The 12,512-nt window shown below is 34.9% G+C and overlaps 1 protein-coding gene across 1 annotated transcript in view; it reads right to left on the bottom strand.

The window, feature by feature from the left end:
* Window positions 1-12,512, bottom strand: part of LOC145662660 (uncharacterized) — a 39,335-nt gene that overhangs the window by 10,721 nt on the left and 16,102 nt on the right. The window contains exons 3-5 of the mRNA XM_081728458.1: window positions 7,282-7,494; window positions 5,672-5,881; window positions 3,686-3,838 (exon numbers count right to left, since the gene is read on the bottom strand). Of these exons, the coding sequence (XP_081584584.1) occupies window positions 3,686-3,838; window positions 5,672-5,881; window positions 7,282-7,494 (576 nt within the window). The remainder of the gene's footprint in view (window positions 1-3,685; window positions 3,839-5,671; window positions 5,882-7,281; window positions 7,495-12,512) is intronic.

Raw genomic sequence — 12,512 nt, 5'->3', positions numbered from 1 at the left:
CATTACACTACATCTGAGTATGTAAGGGTTAGTACAAACACACTACTGCTGCACACTACCAAAACTCACAGTAACTGAATAAAGTGACGATCACCAACCTCGATTCACGTAGCATAACGCATAAGAAAATTTTGCTTCACTAGCTCAAATATTCCCGGGGTCTCTTGCACAATCAAACAAGCAGTTAGAACTCTTGCAAAGAAGTCATCCTTAGATTTTACTGACGATTCATACACCAAGGACTTTCCTTCCTTCCTTCGTGATATACTGACCGAACTATTGGAGACTGTAATTCTAGATGTCCGCGTAAGAATGTAGATGCAACATGACGGTGTATCTGCCCACTTCGATGTGGATGTTCATTATTTGGACACAACCTTCCCTAGTTGTTAGATTGAAAGAGGAAGTTCCATCCCGTGAACAGGATCTCAAGCCTGTCGACTTTTTACTTTGAGGTCACATCAAGGCCTTGGTGTACGAATCGCCAGTAGAATTCAAGGTCTTGCTTGCAAGAGCCCTAGCTGTCTGCTTAATTGTGCAAGAGACGCCGGGAATATCTGATCGAATGAGGCAAAATTTCCTTGAGTGAGGCAGGTTACATCACTTGATAAGCACATTTGTTATTGAAACTTCGTACTTGTTTCCACAAATTACTGTAACTTCGAGATGATGTGTTGCTTGAACTAGTTGTTTTCTACCTTCGGTCTTCTATCTCAAAATACATATATTGGACCCCTCTGTCACCTGCATAAATTTTACCCAAAAAGTTATGAACACCCTATATGTATTTTATTTAATGTTCATGAAAAGTAACGGAGAACAAAATTTAGGAAGAGTGACCCCAGGAGTCTGGTGTGTGTCTAAATTAGATGAACCTAAATCTTTACTGTGCAGTTTAATAGGCCTATAAATTGCAGAACAGCTAGAAGTTTAACCTATTTCCAAGAATTTTTCTAGAATAGACGTTCAAATATCAGATAAACCTTCATCCTATAGGAAAGTTAAGAGGAGATAGAAAAGGGAGCACTACTAAAGTCCCATGTTTTCACTAGTGCTAATTTTTCGAAAAGTAAATTGAAGTTTTGTATTTCAAAAGTTAGTTGAGCCGTTTTATTTCAAAATGCTATAAAATGTTGAAGTGCACATGGACTTTTTGTTGTCAATTCTGCAGCCAGTCTCCAGTAATATGGTTGCTCCACAATGGATTTCTATATATTATTAAGTACCAAAGAGGCGCTTAAAATGAAACTTGGGATTTTCGAGGATAGATTTATGACAACCATAAAAGATTAACTGAGAACCCTTTTGTCACGAAGCAAAATCTATATTATTCTGTTTTGTTGTAAAAATAGCTAACTTCTTTAATAAATTGTGATCATATAATAATCACATTTTGCGATGCAATTTTTCGTTCACATTATATATATATATATATATATATATAATTAAATTATAGATTTAATCAGTATTACTATCGAACAAAGACTCACAAATTTCCAAAAAATATAAATAAATTTATTACTTTACCAGTGGCATTATGTTTTTTACTTCTATTGTAAACCATCTATGCGATTGCATATTATAGTACTTATCTAAACTTTTTTCGAAATAAAACCTTTTGATGAAAAGTAACTTTTTCTAACTTGTTCCTGTCTGTTCGAAATAGATTATATCATGACCATAGTATTCGACTCTAACGTATTTTCTATGTGCATTGACACGGCATTCTCACCTACGTTATTACTGTAGCAGAGGCTTCCAAAATCTGGATGTTTACAGATACCTGTGTTATTGTGGTGTCCTTAGTATATAACACTGAATGACAAATGTGGTATTATAAGTTCCGGATTAGCAAATATGTAATAGCCTGACTCAATGCTGTTTTTCCTTTTTTTTAAAAAAAAAAAAAAATACAACTCTATGTTAAGTTGGCAGCACTGTCAATCTGGTGGTATTGTGAAGTATGTCAAACAACCTTCGCGCATTGATATTTGCATGTTACTGATTTTCATTGAATTTTACCAGTTGGTGTGAAAAATTACAAAGTCATTTCAAGATAAATGGTTCACCCTATATACGTATATCCATCCTCGAAATTTAAATTGTGGTTGTGATAACCTTCCTGAAATAACTCAGATTTTCGTGAAAGTGTTGAAGTATGTTGTTAGTCCAAACTTGCTAAGATTTGATTTAACAACCTACTTGCGTTTTAGGATATTATTATATTAATCCTGTAAATTTTGATTTTATCTGCATATATATAAAAGAAAGTGACTATGTTTGTGACTTAATAAGTCTTGGACCATCTGGCCAATCTCCATCAAATTTTCAACATGGATGAGGTTTGAGCCCAGTATGTTTTTTATCATTTCACTTTGACGGTACAACTTAGCGGAGGGGGAGAGGAGGGAGAAATATATAAAAATGAACGAAAATAACCGATATTAGTGTCGAATCCATAGATTTCGGAGTTGTTGAGATGAACAGTGACACTTCCAATGTCGTTGATTCATCCCCGCAACTTTGGGGACTGGAGGAGATATATAAAAATAATGGAGAATGACCGATACCAGAGAGCGTTTCAGTAACAGTAAAAAGTGACAGACTAACGGAACTTATTACTCATTTTTCTTATTTTAACCCACCGAAGTGAGTAATTGGCGCTAGTGATTGATATACAGAAAGTGTAAGAACATGAAGATCTGTCATTGTTATAATTTAAAGGTTAAGTCCTGCAAAGTTGGTCCAGGAATATGCAACCTATCTGAAACTAAACTAACCTAAACTAACCTGAGCCAACGTACCCTAACCTAAACTAACCTAACCTATCCTACTCTAAGCTAAGCTAACCTAAGCCTTAACATGCTTCTTAATAGAGGGGGGGAGGTCCGAGACATGAAATACTGGGGTTATCCACACCAGAGTTCGATTATTCTAAACTATTTTACTGGTAACATATACTGGTTCGTTTAGTCAGGATTTCGTAATGATGGGGGGGGGGGGCAGTGTGATATGAAATGTTGTAGTTATCACACAAGGGGCTTGATCACTATTTTACTAGCAACACGTATTGGTTTGTTAGGACAATAAAATGAGGACATGATAGTAAGTATTTTAGTAACAAACTATGAAGAAATGTCGAATAAAAGAATATTAAAAAGATTTTAAAAGATTTTACAATATCGAGGTTCCTTCTTCTGTTCATCCAAATATAACCATTTTCCTTTCATTCTGACCTCAACAATTTTTAAAAAAGTAACGTATCCAATAATGTCTTCTAAAATATTTTACAATACTTGCGCTCCTTTCTCTATTGAATCAAATATTAACGGAACTTTCATCTACATAACTTTTTTGTTTTTAATATCTGTCAAATACTGTCTGTGCCAAATGACAAGTTACACGAGCAGTTGAAAACGGTTTCTGAAATAACATGTTTAATACTACAGAGAAGCGATTATGAAAAATCATTTTTATTTTTAGCTTTTTATTTTTAACGCTGACTCTTCCTATTTCTCGTTTCTTTTTGTTTTATCCTTCCTTATTTTTTTATTTCTGGTCTCGAAGGGGGGTGGGGTTCGGACCCCCCGGACCCACCCCTTGGCTACGTGCCTGGCTGGACTTACTCTATGGTATAAGGGATGAATTTAGCAAGATAGTTAAAATATCAATATTTAAATGATACCTGATCCTCTGTTCGAATTATATCCAGTGTTGCCATAACTTCCACCAATTCCAGGACGTGTACCAATTGGACGTGTACCAACACCTGTTTGTATAGGTCTGTAGGGTCGAGTCAATCCCGACTGATTGCGAATTGTAGATCTTTTACCTCGGACTGAAATTAAAGTAAATAAATAGATAAAGGCAGAAGCCAAAATATTATATTTAAGGAAACAAGCAAGATGTTCGGAGAAGTTTCTGCTATATGATTAAACCTTTCGATTGAGCTTCTAATACAGTGTTACATAGGATTTACCCAAATTACTCAGGAACTTCCTAATAAATCAAGTTACTTCGATTATGTTAGTTTACTTTTAATTGCTTATAATATCTTATTAGTTTCAATAAATCAGGAAATCGATTACGTACTGGAAATATTATCTTCAAGTCAGATCATACTCAAAAATGAGATAAGGTAACTGTAAATTTTTGTTGTATAACATCCTACAAATCTTAACTATAGCAAGCATAAGCGAGACTCTATCATTCGACTCATCTGAAATTTGTACGTCAGTTTGTCCGTCTATGAGTCTGTCTGTTCCATAATAACTCATAAAATTTGTCTGATTAATTTGAATAAGTTGAAATAGTGATGTCCTCATTTCCTCTCCGTTACCGTGGTGATCGTCACATTGAAGTAAAATGTGTGTTTTGAAGTATAGAATAAACATAAGCAATGGCTATAACTTATTCATATATTATGAATATTATGACGACGAAGGAACGTTGGTGAAAATAAGTAGAGATTAAGAATATAGAGGCCACTGCTTACAAAATTTACGAGTAAAATCTAGTAATACACGAAGAAAGAGCAACTTCTGAGGTATCAGTACTTATTTTCATAGGCGTTACACCTCTGACAAAGGAACATCTTATATTGATAGTAGCGTTGCCCAATGAAACAATGTGCAATCGATAGAGGAGTGAAGAAAAGTGAGAAATCCAAAGTTTTACGGGCCGACACCCAGAAACACAGAAGATACAGAGGAAAGAAGGATGTAGAATCATGTGAAGATAGCAATGCAAAAGATACACTGACACAGAAAGAACTTCAAAATGATGAAAGTAATAAAAATGGCATTTACACAACAGTATAGCAAGCAAACACTGCATCCCAAGACATGCTCAATAACATTATATGTAATGCAGTATTGCCAACTGAGCACAAAATGAACTTTTGTTAAATGACACGGAACACAAATTATAACATCCAGAAAATCTAATTATGAGTAGAACACTACCTGTGATGTCTTGATGTACAGTGTTGTCAACGTTTGAAGATAGGTCTACATGAATTCTTATATGAATCTTGGATGTAGAAGAGTACATACAGTACACGATTCGAACTAGTTCAACCCAAAATATGATACCACAAACAAGAATTTAATCACTGAAGTACGAAAATAAAGGACGAAGCACAGTGTCGAAGCAGTTTTCCCAAAGTGAAAATCAGAATAATATTAAACACAACACACACAACTTTATATAGGAAATCTTCCCCAGTTGACAGAGGGTCAGTCGATTTTCGTTTACAGATGCAATCCGAAACTTTGAAATGTTCATACCACTTACTAATGGCCTTCCCCATAGGTAGATCTCTGTGATATTTAGTACGGAAATACCGTTGCACATTAATCACAGATTTGTTTACATAATAATCATGCACACAGAAAGATTCCTCAGTCAACGCCATTTCCCTTAACTGCTCGCTGCTGACTCTTAGCGTTAGAAAGTGCAAACACTGCGTGAAAACTAAACTTTGAAAGTTAAGCTTTCGAAGCGCACATCTCTCAATAACACATGCTTATTAGATTTCATAAAATAAATTTCTAAAATCAGGTTCATCATTTTGACTTGCCCTATATTTTTTGAAAACTCTCGAGAATTGTTCATTAATTATTTTTGCAGCGGAGATTTTTCACCTTCGATTTCATGAGATACTTCTTACCTGATCCATAGCCAGTGTTACCGTAAGTTCCCCTTATTCCGGATCCAATGGGCCTGCTGGGGCGAGTCAATGTTGAGCCTGTTCCAATAGGCCTGCTGGGGCGAGTCAATGTCGAACCTGTTCCAATAGGCCTGCTCGGTCGAGTCAACGTCGAACCTGAAGACGGATATCTAGAACCAGTTCCTCTATATGTATCTCGCTTCAGCCGGCCTGCAATTAAAGCGAAACAGAAATAATGCTTATAGGCGAATGGACCAAAATCGGTAGGACGGGACAGTTCACTTTGCTCTCGGTCAGCTCATCGTATAAAAAGACGAAACTACGAGATTGTCTTAAGGATATCACTTAAACAAATTAATTAAACTAAAACAAGCTGTTTAGTTACTAGCAGATTATGATAGAAGGAAGTATTCAACATTAACACGTAAGTTATGTTTTCTGTGTTTCTGTGTTTAAGTGCCATTGTTATTGTTATAAATGATCTAGTACGAGGGACAATGTGAAGTTTACATTTTAGAAATTGTTATACCTTCGTTCTCTTTTTATTAATCGTATTTTTAAGTGAGAATGAAATGAACTGCTAGGATGGATCCTTTCGTATTTTTATCTTCACAGAACTTTGGAAATCCTTTAATATCTCTTGACTTCTATAGAGCAAATGAGGGTGAAGTAAGGTGGGTCATCTAGACATACAATGTTTATTGGAAACTTGTTTTGGTACAAATATTGTGTTCATTTGGTTACTAACTATCGCAAGTAAAATTGTGCAAATACCTATAGGCTTTAATATGCAGTAATGATTTAAAATAGGTATACGAACCACCTACTTTGCTCCTACCAGTGGGACGAAGCAAGTAGACCTTTGAGGCGAAGAGGGTATCCTAATAACAACATTAAAATAACAGATTCTACTAATACTGCGCATATATTGCCATTACCTAACAGATTCACTGTGAATTCTCAAAACCACATTTTCAAATGTAAAGTAAAGAAGTATCTGAGTATCATTTTGTGAAAATTTGTGATTTCAGTGGAAAACAATGTAATGTACTTAGCCTGAGAAAAGTAAAAGGCCAGAAATCATCCATTATCACTATAGACGTTTTCATAAGTCGAAGAATGCATACATTATGACATATTAAAGTGAAATATAAACTTACTTGTCTTATTGTGAGTAATAAATAAATGACCCTTATAAGAATGTGTGGAGGAGGTTCAAAAATTTTCGGTGGGACCAAATTCAATATAATAAATATATTAAAATTTGAAAAATCATCCCTAAAATTAGACTAAATTTACAGGAAAGTCAATTTTCGGATTTTTTCTATTTTATACAGGAAACTACAAGAAAGCAGAAGCACTGAGACTCTGAATAGAGTAAACAGAGATTTGTGAAGTTGTAGACGGACAATAGGCATTGAGTAAATATACTCGTAGTAAAATAATGATGATCCATGATTATACACAAAACTCAACGGCTCTTGAAAGTAGCTTCAATTGTGAGGAAAATAATTGTTATTAAATTTTCCTGAAATCTAAATATCCCTTCTTGCAAAGATTATGAAGTATTTAGTAAGAAAACAACAGGTAATTGTATAGTATTCACTTACTTCCATAAGGCCTCCTTATGCCACCATATCCTCCACCGATTGATCCAGGTAACGTTTGTGGTCGATTTATTGTTCCAGGTAAAGTTTGAGGTCGATTAATGGTTCCAGGTAACGTTTGAGGTCGATTTATTGTTCCAGGTAGAGTTTGAGGTCGATTTATTGTTCCAGGTAACCTCCCTGGATTATTTATGCTCCCTGGATAGTAGCTATTACCTGCAAGTCAAAAGTATTTTCATATTAGAATGATTTACCGTATGAACACAAAAATTGGTGAGTAAAAAATATTCAAGGAATGAAGTTGTATTGGGCGTTTGGAACACCTCATGCTTCACAACTTGTTCATTAAGTATTTTTTAACTATTATATTGATAGGTTTTTACATGGAAAACACCCGAAACATCAAGTGTAACAAGTGACTACTTGATGTATATACTTGTATCTGCAGTAGTTGGCGTACTTTGCTATGGGAATGTAAGACAAATCTCCAAGTTTTGAGTTCAGTGGCGTAGCAGATATGGATGTTACTACAATAATGTTAGCGAGGTTATCAAGTAAAGAAAAGTCAATTAAATAAAGCACTTGTATTGTTTGGAGTTGGAATTGGTAGAAGAATTTGGAGTTTTGTCTCACTTTCCACCATCGAGGTTACGTATATGAGACATGGATGTACAGTTTAAAGTGGAATGCTATTCATAGTATGCGCTCAAATTTCAATGCTCACGATCAAATTCAAATCGAACCCGAGACCACGTGCTGCATCAAAGGCGCACATTCTAACCGCTAGAGTAGCAGGGAGGTCTCACTTGTACTGCGTAAATGATCATATACACGTGTGAATGCAACCAAATCTTAATAATTCTCATATGTTAGTTTGATTGCGTATTGAAGTTCAGAACATCCATGTTGCAATGGGATTCGAATCACGTGTACTTCTGCTGTATATTTTTTTGTTGACCTGAATATTTTTAAATATATTGTCATATTTCTTTTCAAACATTTGTAGCGTACAAATTTTACAAGTACGTATTCAAGTTTCAGTAGTGCAAGATGAAATGGCCAAATTGCGCTGATAAAATCGTATGAAAACTGGCAAAATACGTATACAAATGAATGTTGATGGTAAAAAAGAATGTAAATATTGTTTATGTACTTTTTGGGACAGCATTCACCTCTGTTACTATAGATAGCGATGTGCAGGAGAGAAAAGTTCAGGTTGTCTCTTCTCGAAATTGTATCGTAAAAGTAATGTCTCGTCTCGAAAAATGTATATTTTCTATTGAAAGAATTCTATCTTCTATCATCTCTCGTGCAAAACCCTAATGCTCCTAGTTCGATTCCAGATTATATGGTTTTGTGGTAGACAATATTATCATGTTTGTAGGTTTGCAGGAAGCTCTCTTACTACTTTTTAATTTAAGAAGTAAAACTAAGGATTAAACTTCCGGCTGTAAGCACTCGCCATTATTGAGTTTTAATTACAAACCTGGATTTAAAAAAAAAAAAAAAAAAAAAAAAGAGGAAGAGGATATCTTTAGAGCAATGTTCCCACAACTACCCAATGTATGGATATCTATCCTCTACTGTTAAGTAAGTCTGCATACAAATGTCGTGTTGGTTGCATATGTATCAGGCGTTCTCAAAAAATAGTTAATGAGTATACATTTTGACCCCTGCAAATCATCCTGAGCCAAAAATCGAAAGAAACGACTTCGTATGGAATTAGATTTAGTGAAGATGTATCTGTGTACAAAATTTGGTGGTTCTAGTAACTCCTTTCTATTACATACATACGTACCTATTAGTATTATCATTATTATTATTATTATTATTATTATTATTATTATTATTATTATTATTATTATTATTATTATTATTATTATTATTTTCGGTATTTCTAAAACAGTGAATGCGTATTCTTTGATTTAATATTATAACCATGACGCTGAGAAAATTTTCAGTTTCTAGGTTCTAAATAAAGTTTTCTTTAACATGTTTCTGAAACTTTTACCGTTAGATGAAAATATCTTTGGGGGATTTTTTCTTTTTTAGTTTAGCATCCCATGATTACGTCTATTAGGCTTAAGGAGACAGATAATTAATGAAAGTGAGTGATTGTGACATACTAATCTCTGAAGTTTTATTTTCTTTACGTACTCTATAACAACATTGGTAAGATGGAAAGAGCACCGAGAAATTTATGGGAAGAGATGCTTAAGAAGATGGAAGAACCCAGAAGGGCAAAAACAACTGACATCAAACAATACAGAAGGCTGAGTAATTAATTGAAAGAGAAACTGCCGGCACCAGAGGGAAATGTATGTTAGCGATATGTAAAAAAATAATGGAACTTTAACGACCTGGCAGATGCGATCTTATGTATCAGAAAACACAGAAATTGAGTGGGGGAGGGGACTGACAAAAAGTATACGTATCTTTGATATCGAAGATCAACAAGATCACATGTTCACTGACCTTCGAAGAATTCTTAGGATCTAGAATTCTTGAGATCTGTATAACCAGAAAAAAACAAGAGATTCTCGTAATCGAAGCAGAATAAGGAGTGAATGAAGAAGACAAAGGTCCCAGTATCATCAAAAGTAAAGTGGTACAAGCCATCAACCACTGGAGACAATGATATACCAGAGAAATTCCTCAAGGGATTAGGAGACAATGCAACGAAAGTACTGACTTTACTTGTTAACAAGATCTATCTGAGTGGATAGCCGAAGGATGTTCTAGATGTTACAATGGTTGCGTTACCTAAAAAAAAGAAAATAAATAAAGAAATCCAGTGATCACAGAACCATCAGACTTACTACCCACACTGGAAAGATTATTGCACGCATAGTGAATAGGTGGCTTAAAAGTAAGATAGAAGAGATATTAGAGAAAGATCAATGGGATTTCGGAAAGGAAAAGGCAGTTGATTAATTAGAATTATATCAGAATGAGTTTTTGGCGTAAAGGAAGAGCTGGGGCTGTGCTTCACCGATTGACAAAAAGTTTTCGAGCGGGTCAAATGGATCAAATTTCTGAAAATATATGACACTTAAACCGGGATCAACTTAAGGGATCGTCAAATAATTCGAAACCTATACATAGAACAAGAGTGAAGTTAGGATTTAATCAATTCTAAACTAACAGTATGAAGATTGGGAGAGGAGTCAGACAAGGGATTGTACGTCACCGCAATTATTCAACATTCACAGTGAACGTTTAATTAAGGAAGCGTTAAAGGAGATTGGAGATTTCACGATTGAAAGGAATATCATGAACAAAGTGAGATAAGCAGACGACTCAACTTTTATAGCTAGAATCGAGGAAGTACTACAGAAGATAAACAGAATACTTGACGCTGAGAAAAAAAATGAAGTGAAATCTTTGAGTTTTACGTCCCGCGGTTATGTCGGTTAGGCTAAAGGAGACGATGATGAGTGATGAATGAAATGGTGGAATGAAGAAAGTGGGAGGAAACGAAGAACCTCGAGAAAACCCACGCACACGGTGTTTGACCACCACAAAGTTCACTTGGTGGGGGCTGGGATCGAACCCGGGATCTCAAGCACCAGAGGTGAACGCTCTACCACTGAGCCACCGCGACCACCACGCTGAGAAACAATATGAAATGACAATCAACACCGGAAGTCGAAACTCTTGAGAATATCTTGTGGAAACATAGTCTTAAGGATTATAGTAGAAGTAAAAGTGTTTCAAGAGGTGGATCATTTCAAATATCTGAAAACTATTTAGACGAGAGACGTTTACTAGACCAAAGCTTACTGATACTTTTATTGCAACTTAAATTTCGCGCATTACCGTTCTAACCAGAGCTATTCTGTCAGGCCTTGCTTCCATATTGACAAACTAAATACAACAATACACTCAGCAGTGCTATATGATAAGAATATATATGTATCTCTACATCTATCTATCTATCTATCTATCTATATCTATATCTATCTATCTATCTATCTATCTATCTATCTATCTATATATATATATATATATATATATATATATATATATATATATATATATATATATATATATATATATATATATATATATATATGTATAATCACATAACGCAATCACTAACACAATCACATAACGCTTTCAAACACACTAACTGTGCCTTCACCAGACTTCCACTCCTTTTCTCCTTCCAGTAGCTCTATAGTGTTCTTATATACAGGGTGTTTCGAAACAACACCGACAACGTTCCGAAGGTGGTTCCTGACACCAAGATAAGACAAAAAGGATTACAGACCAACCTAGGTCCACAAATGCTTCCTTTCGGAGTTATAGGATGGCGAAAATATGAAAAAGTGAAGTTTAAAGGTCCATAGCTCCAAAACTATGAGAACTACCAAAGTCGGGTAAAGACTTCACTTAAAAACTAGTATGTACCCTATCAAAATATCCAAGTTTCTGAATCCTGCGGTACTTCCACAACAATTTTATAGAGGTAGTTAATGAGTATTTCAAATTGAATGCCTGTAGCCAAACTCCCTCTATAAAAAATGTTGCGTGAGTACCTTAGGATTCTGAAACATATATTTCTGGATAACGCACATATTAGTTTCTAAGTGAAGTCTTGATCCGATACGGTAGTTCCCATAGTTTTGGAGCTGTGGACCTTTAAACTTCATTTTTTCATGTTTTCGGCACCCTATAACTCCGAAAGGAAGTATTTTTGCACCTAGGTTGGTCTATACTCTTTTTGTCTTATCTTAGTGAGGAATCACCTCCCAAACGTTGTCGGTGTTGGTTTGAAACACTTGCATTTGTATCCCATTGCCTTGCTTAGTGTGTTGTATTTATTTTAACCAGGGCTCTGAAATTTTGTACAGTTTCTTAAATCCAATAACGATACAATATTTACACATAAGTTTTGCTCCATCTTATAAAATGAAATAATAAATTTTTCTTAGTATAACATCCATTTGAGCTAAAGGAAATGGTGATTAATGAAAGTGAATGATTGTGAAATTAAATGTTGTTTATGTCCTCCCACCAGCAATAGAACCCAGGAATGCGTGAACCAAAGATACACGCACTAACCACTACACCAGCAGGAAGGGTTCTTCCAGTTTATCGGTCTATTATAATATTAATTAAGTCCACACAAATTTATTTAGATTGTGTGTACTGTATGTATTGGTTAAATCATATAATTAAGAATTACTTCAGTGGATGCCAGAATGGTTCAATGTTGATTCGACACCTAT

Source organism: Thermobia domestica, chromosome 10 (genome assembly GCF_964235325.1).
Source record: "Thermobia domestica chromosome 10, izTheDome1.hap1.1, whole genome shotgun sequence".
NCBI lineage: Eukaryota > Metazoa > Arthropoda > Insecta > Zygentoma > Lepismatidae > Thermobia > Thermobia domestica.
This window is presented reverse-complemented; position numbering and strand designations above follow the sequence as displayed.